General features: G+C 36.1%; 1 protein-coding gene across 1 annotated transcript; it reads right to left on the minus strand.

Annotated features, from left to right (window-relative positions):
* Positions 1-10: 10 nt before the first annotated feature.
* LOC128207617 (heat shock protein HSP 90-alpha-like) lies at positions 11-6,592 on the minus strand. Its single transcript, XM_052910655.1, has 9 exons — positions 6,435-6,592; positions 5,679-6,192; positions 5,088-5,302; positions 4,541-4,765; positions 3,863-4,219; positions 3,418-3,565; positions 2,948-3,216; positions 2,312-2,645; positions 11-595 (listed from the first exon to the last, which is right to left on the minus strand). Exons 2-9 carry the CDS (start codon positions 6,190-6,192, stop codon positions 483-485), a joined length of 2,175 nt encoding a protein of 724 aa, XP_052766615.1. The 5' UTR covers positions 6,435-6,592; the 3' UTR covers positions 11-482.
* Between the last annotated feature and the right edge of the window lie 6,661 nt (positions 6,593-13,253).

Genomic DNA, 13,253 nt, shown 5'->3' on the forward strand with positions numbered 1-13,253 from the left:
AACTAAAGACTTGATTCTTTAACTTTTTATTCTTTTATTCGTCATGAAAGAAAAACATTCAAACAAGTGTCTACATGGAAAGAGGAGTATTATGGCAAATGAAGAATGACAAGACACTTCAATTCAAATGAATTTCAACCCAACAAACATTTTTTATAATTATCTAAAACAAGTTCGATTTCGTCTAGTAAACTCGAAAATAAAATCACAGATGAACAGAACAAAAATGAACCAAGTATATGACTGCTATATAGGTGGACATATGGCAAGTTTCATGTTATGCAATGAATTGATGAATAGTTAACATGATTTCAACAATACTTGTCAATGTGTAGCTACATTTGTTCTATGCAAGTCTTTATGCAGGCACCCGGCTCTTCTACACCATTATTTATGATCAGTCACAAGGAACTGCCAAGATGGTTGACAACAGTGAAACAACACTAATAAAACACATGTCCTTCAATTTTCTTCCTGGAAGTTTAGTCGACCTCCTCCATACGTGAGGCATCATCATCCTCACCCTCCAATGGGGGCATGTCCTCGGTGGTGGCATCACCAGCATCTGGCGCCTGCACATCATCCTCATCAATACCTGTAGAACAACAAATAAATGTTAAACAGTTATTTACGATAGAACCTCTAAATACAGATTTCTGGATAACCCTGAACTTGGAAACCCTGTTCTCAACAATATTATGAATTTTAGAGTCAAAGACAATCAATAAAAACTGAGTAGCAAGGCAGCTAAACTGATTATCAAGTCTGTTCTATCACTTCTTACAAGCTGTATGTATAAAAGAACAGCTGTGTAGAGGGGTTAAAATTAAGTACATGCAACTTTGAACAGTTTTGTGTTGCCTCTTAAAAGAACAGCTGTGTAGAGGGGTTAAAATTAAGTACACATAACTTTGAACTATTTGTGTTGCCTCTGTCATGACAATAGAATGCAACTTCACAGACTATCAACGCCAAGAGAACATTTGTTTATCCCTTGATACTAGCTATATGTACACAAGTACCAGAGCTGTGCAGAGGGATTACCAGTACACCTTTGAGTTTGGAGAGGTGTTCATGAACAATATTGTACAATACATATTTGTGTTGCCTCTGTCATGACAATAGAATGCAACTTCACAGACTATCAACGCCAAGAGAACATTTGTTTATCCCTTGATACTAGCTATATGTACACAAGTACCAGGGCTGTGCAGAGGGATAACCAGTACACCTTTGAGTTTGGAGAGGTGTTCGTGAACAATATTGTACAATGCATATTTGTGTTGCCTCTGTCATGACAATAGAATGCAACTTCACAGACTATCAACGCCAAGAGAACATTTGTTTATCCCTTGATACTAGCTATATGTACACAAGTACCAGAGCTGTGCAGAGGGATTTAATTGAGTTTGGAAAGGTGTTCGTGAACAATATTGTACAATGCATATTTGTGTTGCCTCTGTCATGACAATAGAAAGCAACTTCACAGACTATCAACGCCAAGAGAACATTTGTTTATCCCTTGATACTAGCTATATGTACACAAGTACCAGAGCTGTGCAGAGGGATTTAATTGAGTTTGGAGAGGTGTTCGTGAACAATATTGTACAATGCATATTTGTGTTGCCTCTGTCATGACAATAGAATGCAACTTCACAGACTATCAACGCCAAGAGAACATTTGTTTATCCCTTGATACTAGCTATATGTACACAAGTACCAGAGCTGTGCAGAGGGATTTAATTGAGTTTGTATAGGTTTTTGTGAACAATATAGTACAATGCATATTTGTGCTGCCTCTGTCATGACAATAGAATGCAACTTCACAGACTATCAACGCCAAGAGAACATTTGTTTATCCCTTGATACTAGCTATATGCACACAAGTACCAGAGCTGTGCAGAGGGATTACCAGTACACCTTCGAGTTTGGAGAGGTGTTCATGAACAATATTGTACAATGCATGTTTGTGTTGCCTCTGTCATGACAATAGAATGCAACTTCACAGACTATCAACGCCAAGAGAACATTTGTTTATCCCTTGATACTAGCTATATGTACACAAGTACCAGAGCTGTGCAGAGGGATTGCCAGTACACCTTTGAGTTTGGAGAGGTGTTCATGAACAATATTGTACAATGCATATTTGTGTTGCCTCTGTCATGACAATAGAATGCAACTTCGCAGACTATCAACGCCAAGAAAACATTTGTTTATCCCTTGATACTAGCTATATGTACACAAGTACCAGAGCTGTGCAGAAGGATTTTCAGTCTGATGTGGAACAAGAGTACAAGCAAAAAATCCTTACCAAGACCAAGTTTGATCATTCTGTTGATTCTGTTAGCGTGTGTGGTTGGGTCCTCAAGGGTGAAGCCGGAAGCTAGAAGGGCAGTCTCGAACATCAGCAATACCAGATCCTTCACAGACTTGTCGTTTTTGTCCGCAGAAACCTTCTCCTTGAGAGCCTTGATGATGGAGTGGTCGGGGTTAACCTCCAGGTGCTTCTTGGCAGCCATGTATCCCATAGTGCTGGAGTCCCTCAGGGCTTGAGCCTTCATGATGCGCTCCATGTTGGCAGACCAGCCATGCTGACTAGTCACAATACAGCAGGGGGAGTTCACCAGACGGTTGGAGACCGTCACCTGAAATTGCAGAAAGAAACATTGAATAATGGGAGAAACAAAGAATTTGTTTTTTTCAGTCTAGTTCATGCTAAGCCAAAGAAAAGTTCAATGTTTTCTATGAAGTCTCTGTCTTGACAAATAGCTAGCAATAACACCATCTACCAATACCAAGAGAACATTGTTCTAACCCTTGATACAGGCAATACACACACATGCATGTACTACAGCTGTGTAGGTGTATTAAATTAGGCATTTTATGCACCTTAGTGGAATTATTTTTATAACTATCAGAATTCTGCAAAATTGAATTGTCATCTTACCTTCTCCACCTTCTTGTCGAGGATTTCTTTCATGACCTTGCAGAGGCCCTCAAACTCAGCAACCTGTTCCTCACGCTTCTTCTTTTCCTCCTCATCTTCTGGCAACTCCAGGCCCTCCTTTGTGACGCAGACCAGGTTTTTGCCATCAAATTCCTTTAGCTGCTGGACAGAATACTCATCAATGGGGTCAATCATGTAGACAACCTCGAACCCGCGCTTGATCACACGCTCCACAAACGCAGATGACTGCACGACTTCCTTGCTCTCACCTAAAACAAGAAGCAACATGTTACTTAATTGTGCAAAAATTAATTATTTCTTTTTACACATTTTTTATACCTACATGTAGTATCAATATCAAAATTTTGCTTTCTTTCAAAAGAATGAATTCCATTTAAAACAAGGCTTGAACTATTGATTTACTGTATTAATTTAAAAAAAAATATATATATCATTGAGAAACAACTAACCTGTGATGTAATAGATGTCTTTCTGGTTTTCCTTCATTCTTGAGACATAGTCCTTCAGAGAAGCCATCTCATCACCAGACTGGGAAGTGTAGTATCGCAGCATGGAGGCAAGCTTCTTCCTGTTGGTAGAGTCCTCATGGATTCCAAGCTAGATAATTGAAATGTGATAATTAGGCATTCTGCAGAACAGCAACTGTAAATCATTTTTAACAAGGGAGTGATTACTATGTGGAAGTATAAAAATATGGTCTGTTATAACTGAAATTTTTAAAAGACAACTTATGATACAAGAATTAATTTCCAGAAGGTGCACCAATAATTATTTTATCATACAATGATCTTGGTTGATTTATCAAAATTGTTACAGATTACAAAGAATACTTCCAAATCTTAAATTGGATTCAGAAACAAGTATCAGATGAGATAAAGTAAGTCGTGACCCTACCTTCAAGTTCTTTCCAAATTGTTCATAGAATTTCTTGTAATTGTCCTTGTCTTCACAAATGTCATCGAAGAGTTCCATACACTTTTTGACAAGATTTTTGCGGATCACCTTCAAGATTTTGCTCTGCTGAAGCATTTCTCTGGAAATGTTCAGAGGTAAATCTTCACTGTCCACTATTCCCTTGATAAAGTTCAAGTATTCAGGGATGAGTTCTTCACAATTGTCCATAATAAACACTCTCCTGACATACAGTTTGATGTTGTTCTTTTTCTTCTTATTTTCAAACATGTCAAATGGAGCTCTCTTTGGAACAAACAACATGGCACGGAATTCCAGCTGTCCCTCTACAGAGAAGTGCTGAAATTAAAATACAGATAGTTTTGTATTTCATTACTTATATAACCAATCAGTTTCAACATCTAGTATTCATGAAAGATTCAAGCAACTCTGACTCTAAATGATTTCATTCAAGGGAGATAAAAAATGTCCACAATGAACTTTTCACCATATTTACTAAGAATGAGATTTCTTTTCAATTATTATTCCTTGCAACAAAACACTAACAACAGAACATTGTACAGTCAAATCAGGGCTGCTCTGCATCATGTCCCTTTCTAGGAGTAAAATACAAGGCATACGACATGAAACGGAAACGATTCTCTGTGAAAATCAATGTACCTTGACAGCTAAATGGTCCTCCCAGTCATTGGTGAGTGACTTGTAGAACTCTCCATACTCCTCATGGGTGATGTCATCTGGGTTTCGTGTCCACAGGGGCTTCGTCTTGTTCAGCTCCTCATCCTCCTGGTACTTCTCCTTGATCTTTTTCTTCTTCTTGTCTTTCTTGTCATCATCTTCTCCGTCTTCATCCAAATCTTCTACTTTGGGCTTGTCTTCCTCAGACTGAAATTTAAATATGAAATTTAGATAAAAATGTTATAAATGCATCTGAACTATAGACTCATGGCATTCTTCAAAACTTGTTGCTGCCAATTCAGATTGCCTGTGAACCTTACAGATCATCATATGGAACTTTTCTCCAAGTTGACCATCTAACTTTAGCAAAGCTTATATATGTTTTATCACATTTTTCAGAAAATAACTAGTGCAATATTAAGAGATTCTGCTAAGATATACTTTCACATGTGTTCCCAATAATCAAATCTTGCAAAAGGCTAAATTAAAATCGAACAGCTTATTATTCAAGAGCCACAATGTTCATTACCTTCTCCTCTCCTTCCTTTTCCTCTTTCTTTTCTTCCTCCTCCTCATCGTCAGAGACTTCCTTATCACGCTCCTTCTCGCACACAAGCTTGATTGGATAGCCGATGAACTGACTGTGTTTCTTAACGACCTCCTTGATTCTCTTCTCCTCCAAGTATTCTGTCTGGTCTTCTTTAATGTACAGAGTGATGGTTGTACCACGCTCCACGGGGGGATCTGAAATACATTATGAAGTTGTTTTTTTTAACACTATCATCTTCCCCCTTGCTATATGGGGACTACTGCAAAATGAAAACATAATATGGCAACACCAAACCGATCGATTTACCGCAGCTTTCGTATTTTTCAGCAAAAAAATAATAATTTGCTTTAAGCTGGCACTCCTATTTCTCGCTCAAACAACATTTGACACGCTTTATCAGCCTGACAACTTAAGACAGAAACAAGAACATTGAATCAAGTGCTTCATGTTTTTACCCACAAGTTACTCATTCTGATTTTTAATTTCTGTACTTGAATTTGATATACAAATAACCAATTTCAAAACTAAATGCTTTAATAATCAAGTCTGAAAGATAATTTATGTTCATACCGACAATTGATCTGATGGTGAAGGAACCACCAGCTGAGGACTCCCAAAGGTAGGCCTCATCATCATTGTTCTTAGAAATGGCCGTCACTTTATCGGCCACAAGGTAGGCGGAGTAGAAACCCACACCAAACTGACCAATCATGGAAATGTCAGCACCGGCTTGGAGAGCCTCCATGAATGCCTTTGTTCCAGACTTGGCAATGGTACCAAGGTTGTTCACCAAGTCAGCTTTTGTCATGCCAATACCAGTGTCGATGATGGTCAGCGTACCCCTTTCACGATCAGGAATGATTTTGATGTAGAGATCTTTTCCAGAATCCAACTTGGATGGATCCGTAAGGCTCTCGTATCTAATTTTGTCGAGAGCATCAGACGAATTGGAAATCAACTCTCTGAGAAAGATCTCCTTGTTTGAGTAAAATGTGTTGATGATCAAGCTCATAAGTTGAGCGATTTCAGCCTGAAAGGCGAAGGTCTCGACCTCCCCTTCTTCCATATTCTGTTGTTCAGGCATCTGCGAAAAAGGTAAATGCAAATGAATCAAACGTGTGCAAATATTTTAACGTCTTAAAACGTTGCTTGTCATATAGTCAAGAAAGTGACGCTCAGTCTGACCATGTGCATTTCACGTGCTAGAAAGTTCTGTAAAATCACGAAATAAAATCGAAGATTTACCGCAAACACGAACACATGATGCTTTCAATAAAAGCGAGCATGTAAAACAGAATATAATTTGAAAGAAACGCACAAACATACCTTTATTTAGTGTGTTCTTCCAAGTGTAATGGTGACTTTCAATTCTGTTCAAATGTGCACTGCTTTGTCAGAGCACACGCCGGGTGAAGAGAATTTATTCTTGTCTGCGTAGGAATATATCGTTTGCGCGTAAGATATGATGTATCACTATTATGCTACTCGCACTAAAAAAATACCATAAAAAATAACAAAATTGTGTATTCACCGCATATTATATGTAAATATTATTTAGCACAATTTTCTGTATCCATATTATTAATATATGTGTATGGACTATCTAACGGAAGTTCGCGGATGACTTGTAAATGCTTGTAATTTGGTTACTTCTGGAATATTCAGCGGAAGTGACGAGTTTATCTAGAACATTCTCGGCTTTTGGTTTTTCCGATATCAAAACTAGGTTTGTTGAACCGAAAGTGAAAGTAATGAATGACACTCCAATTTTTAATAGAAATATGGCAAAAAAATGCATTGCAAATGTGTTATTTATACAGTATACGACAGTGTATACTGTTGTGGGAATGTGTGGATGATACCACATTAATCGGTAATCCCAACCATAATCGGTTGCATTATAACTGTAAAAGTTCGATATCAAACATTTAATCATTCTTTAACTGGTCAAGAGTACATGCATGCTATTTTTGTATAAGTAAACCTAATTTAAACAGCTTACAACTGAGATCTTGGCAAATAATTATATTTGTCATAAGGACCCCATTGGAAATAAGTTGAATAACTTTAATGGGTTATCCTGTGTAATATATTTGTCACATTGAATTAAATCTTTGTTAACGCACGTATGTATCCAAAGCATTCTAATGATGTTGTGCTTTAGTATAGATATCATCACTAATACTTTGTTAATCAGTCTGTGTTATAACTTTATGAGATATTTGGTTTGTTACAATGACATATATATGCACGAATAAATCTATCTATCTATCTATCTATCTACCAGAGTAAAACATGCCCATCATTATCATACTTAATTAAATGACAATTCTACTCTAGTCTAATCACATTTCTAGAAACAACAGCAGACAGAGTGCCGCAGCCTGGCAGTTTTATTTTAAACACTTTCGTTTTTTTCAAACATACCGGAACTTCTGTCTGTCGTGATACCGAGTTTAATCTGAAAGAAATGAGCATAAAGCACGGTATTTCTACCTAATGAGACTATAGTAGACCAAAGTAAATCTTTAAGCATTCACCAAACATTTCATATTTTTGCGATTTCTGTTATTAAATACACGGTTACATTATTGTTATCAGTAGTAAACTTATCCATAAATGCATTATTAAGTAAGTTTAAAGGTTTATAAATTAAAACTGATGTTTGTTATACATGTGTTTGTATTGAATTTGAATAAGAGTGTCACTTTTTATGCCATGATAATGAAGCTGAGACAGTTCATGCCCGACTTGCTTACATAGCACATACAGTATGGTTCGTCCATTATTACGGGGTGTACGTTTGTTTATTTGACTTAGCCACTAACCTATCCATGGGGGACGGCCCAGGCTAGACTAAAAGTCTTGTTAAGGGGCATACTGCACCAACAGAATCACTGTAACCATTCACAAATTTTAACAGAATAAAAAAAAATAATAATGATGGATACGCTATTGGTAATTAGAGTAGTCTACAACAATAGCCGTTCAAAAAGTGATTCTTCTAATCCCTATTCGTGAAGGATTTGCTAGATAAAAATCGTAAAAAAATTCGTCCACTACTATTAATTGTGCAAGAACTGTAACTTTGGTTTGCCTTATTTATGTTTTTTCCCGAGTAAGCAAGAGACATATGGATTTAGTGCTGTCTGTCTGTCACAAAACTTTTTCCCCTGTTAAACTTATAGTTGTACTGAAACCTGGAAGAAGTGTTTAATACAAACTGTAGTTGTGCACAGACGAATGTTTTACCAAAATCCATTGAAACGTTACCGGCCTACGCGCGTGCCCTCGGGTCGGATTTTTCGATCCGTACCGGAAACACATGATATATAGATACTTATAACCTTGCATATGATGCAAATTATTGCCCTTCGGAGTATTATTCGACTTAGAAATTCTATCTCAACCACCCAACGTTCTTAATATATCAAGTTAGATAACTCTATTTTGCATAATTTGGCCGTTTATTACTCGATTCTGATTAAGGTTTTGCATTAAATATAATTGTACAGTGATCCATGCATGTTTCACCCTCAAACTTAAAAGCGGAGGAATAGTCGAGCGCGCTATCTCTTTGACAGCTCTTGTTATGATAACTTATTAGGTGTTATCTTTATTATTTCCACTAAATTAACCCGACTGACACTTTTTTATCACTCACCCTTGTCATAATTTGCAACTGATCTTCCGGCACCAATTTTGCGCTTTCAGAACTATTTGCGTAAAAATTGGAAATGGTCGCCCTCATTTCACAAAAACTTGAAAGTATGAAGCAGATCCTTACAGCAGTCTCTGGGTTACTTTAAATAGTTGCCTGTGGCCCCAGCTTGGTTAAATCAGTCTTGACACTGAAATTAAAAATAAAAAATAAAAAATAATAATAAGGGCTGCTTATCACGTCTTGTGACATAATATAACTATTTATCATGCTTTATCGATGATATTTTAACATGTTATCAAACATGTCAAAGCTAAACAGACACTATACTCTATAGGATTATACAATTGAAGTAGAAGTCCAGGCCCAAGTTATGAAATTGATCTAAATTATCTGGAAATATTATATATAAGTCTGATATTTTCCCCAATATACCTGCCTTTCATGAAGTTTGTAGATTAAACAAGGTTCTTTTGGAATTTAAGAAAAAAGATCTTGCGGATTTTAGTAGTATGTGTAGTGTGTTCTGTAGTGGCATACTTCTGCCACCATATAACTATATAACTAACTAGTTAATTAAGTGGTTAACTAGTTACGTAACTAGTTAACCACTTAATTAACTAGTTAGTTATGTGGTTAACTAGTTACGTAACTAGTTATTTTTTTCAATAAATAAAAGATCATAACGGGAAATAAATGCATGTTAGTGCCTACAAGTGCCATTCTTGTATTATTTTACCAGCTTAATGTTAAGTGGTTAACTAGTTACGTAACTAGTTAACCAATTATTACTTATCTATAAATATATATTGCGTAATATTTGGAATACCAGTACTGTACCATTATCCTTCTTCCGCATCTGCGCGGGAAGTATATCATACATGACATGGAGGCTATAGATCGAAGATTCTTGCTGTCTGCGCTCGCTCGTGCATTTACATACGAAAGGGCTTTTATATTGACACGGGAGAGCGAGAGGTCAAAGGGGACCTACAATGTTAAAAATTTCTATGTACCTACTAGTATTATAGTCAAAGACCCTACAGATATGCTTATCCAAATTTAACAAATATTGTCTTTCTTCATCGTGAACTTGTTTAGAAAGCCGCCCCCTGATGAGTGTGTTTTCTCATCAAATTCAACGTAAAAAGCCAACGGGGGCTTTGTCCCCCATACTCCTGACAAAGAGGCAACCGCCTCTTGGAACCGCTATTTGCCGAAAATCGCACACCCACATTTTCACATCCTGCGAACGGCCATGCATTACGTTAAGGATAGCATACATCAAAGGCCCACTCATTAATCTTCAATTATAATGTGCAAAGAATAGCCAGGTGTGTCGGTAGTTGTCGACCAGGTGAGGCAATAATTGACCGGGTCGTTTGTTTGAACACAAAACTTCATTGATATAAATTTCCTCTTGTTTTTGTGAATTAATTTTAGAATACTGATGGAAATACACCCATCAACTGAAGATGGTGGTTAATTCCCTGCGACGACTAAAGTGTGACTGTGTATCAATGCAATGGAGCAAAACAATGCTATTTATAGATAAGTGATAACTGGTTAACTAGTTACGTAACTAGTTAATCACTTAAATGACTAGTTAGTTATGTAGTTAACTAGTTACGAAACTAGTTAATCACTTACCAATTATCCAAAATATCGCTAACTGGTAACTGGTTAACTAGTTACGTAACTAGTTAATCACTTAACATTAAGCTGGTAAAATAATAACAGGATGACAGTTGTAGGCACTAACATGCATTTATTTCCCGTTATGATCTTTTATTTATTGAAAAAAAATAACTTCTTACGTAACTAGTTAACCTCCTAATTAACTAGTAAGTTATGTGGTTATCTGGTGGCAGAAATATGCCACCATAGTTCTGGAACATCTCTATCTTAAAATAAAATAAAATAAAATAAAAATAAAATAAAGTTTCTTTAAAGGTTTCAACAGTGCTAGATTATTTCTCAAATCTTTGATTTATTTTTATTATTCAGCGATGATTAAATTTTAATATTTTGTGTCAATTACTCTGAAAGTTTTGTTAGACTTAAGTGCTCAAGTACTGTGTTCAATCTTCACTTTAAAACAGAATATACACATTATTGATAATATCGTTCAAATTGCGTACACACTCTCTATTTACCCGTTTTATAAATCTAGTCGCATGTTTGAGATATGTATTTTGAGATACTTTTGCGAAAAAAAGAGAACGTTAACACATTTGCTACTTTGTTAGGCTCGCCACAGTGATGGAGTCTGGCTGGAAGAGTAAACGCAGTGGATATTAATTGTCCGAATTTACAACAACAACAACAATTACCTTTATTTGCCATGGTAACATTTGTTATAACATACTATAACATTCGATAAAGCATAGGCATTAGGGTAACAAGATTCATTAATTCATTCATTAATTCATTCATTCAAATGATTATTTCGTAACAATACATTTTCTGAAATAGTTCTATGCTAGCGAAGTGAAGTTATATAAATGTTTTAACATGTGCAACTGAAATAAAGCTTTATTAACGTATTTGCGGGTTCAGTGACATAGGTAAAATTTGTTTACTTTTTAACATTTTGAAGTAAACTTTGTAAAGTATTTCTGAGAGGAAATGTAGGATATGTTTGTGGTATTAGTATTTTAAGCAAATATAGTAAAAAAAAACATTCCCAGATTATTGTACATACATCGTTCATGTAATTTGATAGTAATATTGCTATGCAAACCTGACCTGACTCTGACACAATTCGATACATACAACACAGAGTTGTATCTTTCAAAATTAGAATATTTAAAATACTACTCAGTTATGAAATACCAGATAGCCAAGCTTTCGTGGTATATACACAAAATGCGTTCACTTTCTTTCTTTGCGTCTGCAATCTAAATATAAATACGCTCTAACTCCATCCAACAGGAAAGCATCTAGCCTTCTCTGAAAGATTGTCGAAGTTCCAACTTACTATGCCTCACGAGAGCTGAGCTTTCCAGCAAGAGCATAAAAGTGTGGGCACTAAATTAACTACCGTATCTTTCAACAACAAGCCGGTCCACTCGTCAGCTATTAACTATACAACACGTCGATCAAAGCTGAGCATTTCGGTAAAGAGAAAAGCAACTACAAAGTTCAAGTTGATTAATTCCAATTATTTCTTGATGACAACTGCATCTAGAATAATGATATTTGGTTGTTGTTGAGTTTATAAAGGTCTGCCCGCGCCCTATAATGGTTGCATTATGGCTTGAGCCCGTCACACCCCCAAGTGTTACTTAAACATAATTTTGAAGCCAAAGGGGGAGTTTTACCCCCATCGGTTGATGGGATATTCGCCAAAGGTGTAATTTTGTACCCAAAATGCCGCGAAACCTGCTATGGATGACATCTAGAGTGGTCCCACAGCTCTGACTATTTGATATGGTTTCATTTCTCTAGTCTAAATGGGGCTGTCTCACGTATAATAAAATATCGAATAAAAGAAAATTGTCGAAAACTGACATAAGCTTGGCATCGATGTGTACAATGCATTGGAACTTACTAACTGAAGTACCACATAGTTTACAATTTATTTATGTTTAGCAGTTATTTCGTATTTTTTCATTAAAAAAGATTACTGGGTATATCTAACAGGTAGAATTCATTCCTTATGCGTGATTGGCTAGTCAGTGTTATCACGTAATATTACCGAGGTGGGTGTATAGATTAATTATGTCACCCGATAAGAAAAAGCCTTGTTTTCAGTGTTATCACGTGATATTACCGAGGTTGGTGTATAGATTAATTATGTCACCCGATAAGAAAAAGCCTTTGAAGCGCAGTAAGTAAGACACTGAACTACAATTTTGGCGACGCCGGTTCGAACCCGGTCACCGACACATTTTTTTTTTTTACATTTTGGTACTTTTTTTTCAATTATGATATCAAAGTGTAACACATTCTATTAGATAATTGTCCTGAGATTCGTTACAGAAAAAACTTTTTTTGGTGCCAATCTGTGACACAGTCCCTTTAACTACAGTTGTAAATTTGATATTGCATTATATCTTAAAAACATTTACGTGTAAGAATGGTATTTTTTTAAAGGATGGGCAAGACTCGCGGTCAGTTCATTGACAAGAAAGTGTTGTGAGAACAGGACTTTTCGCCCACTATATGTATTAATATTTCTAATATATATATGAACTGACCACGTTGTTGTCGATGCCCGACTACTGCCTCACTATTTAATTATTGAAACTTCTTAAGACCAGAGAGTGCGTTGACATTACTTGTTTTCCCTAGAGAGGGGGTTACTATGGTTGTTTAAAAAAATAAAATAATAATTATATACAGCTTGTTTTTTGTTTATTTTTTTAATAATCGGCCCGCGCCCTATTTTTTCCATTTTAATATGTATGTGCGGGATAAAAATACATAGTGTACTTTCTAGAAACAGGTATGTAGCCCCTGGTCCAATGCATTCTCTTTTT

The sequence above is a fragment of the Mya arenaria genome, chromosome 11 (genome assembly GCF_026914265.1).
Source record: "Mya arenaria isolate MELC-2E11 chromosome 11, ASM2691426v1".
Taxonomy (NCBI): domain Eukaryota; kingdom Metazoa; phylum Mollusca; class Bivalvia; order Myida; family Myidae; genus Mya; species Mya arenaria.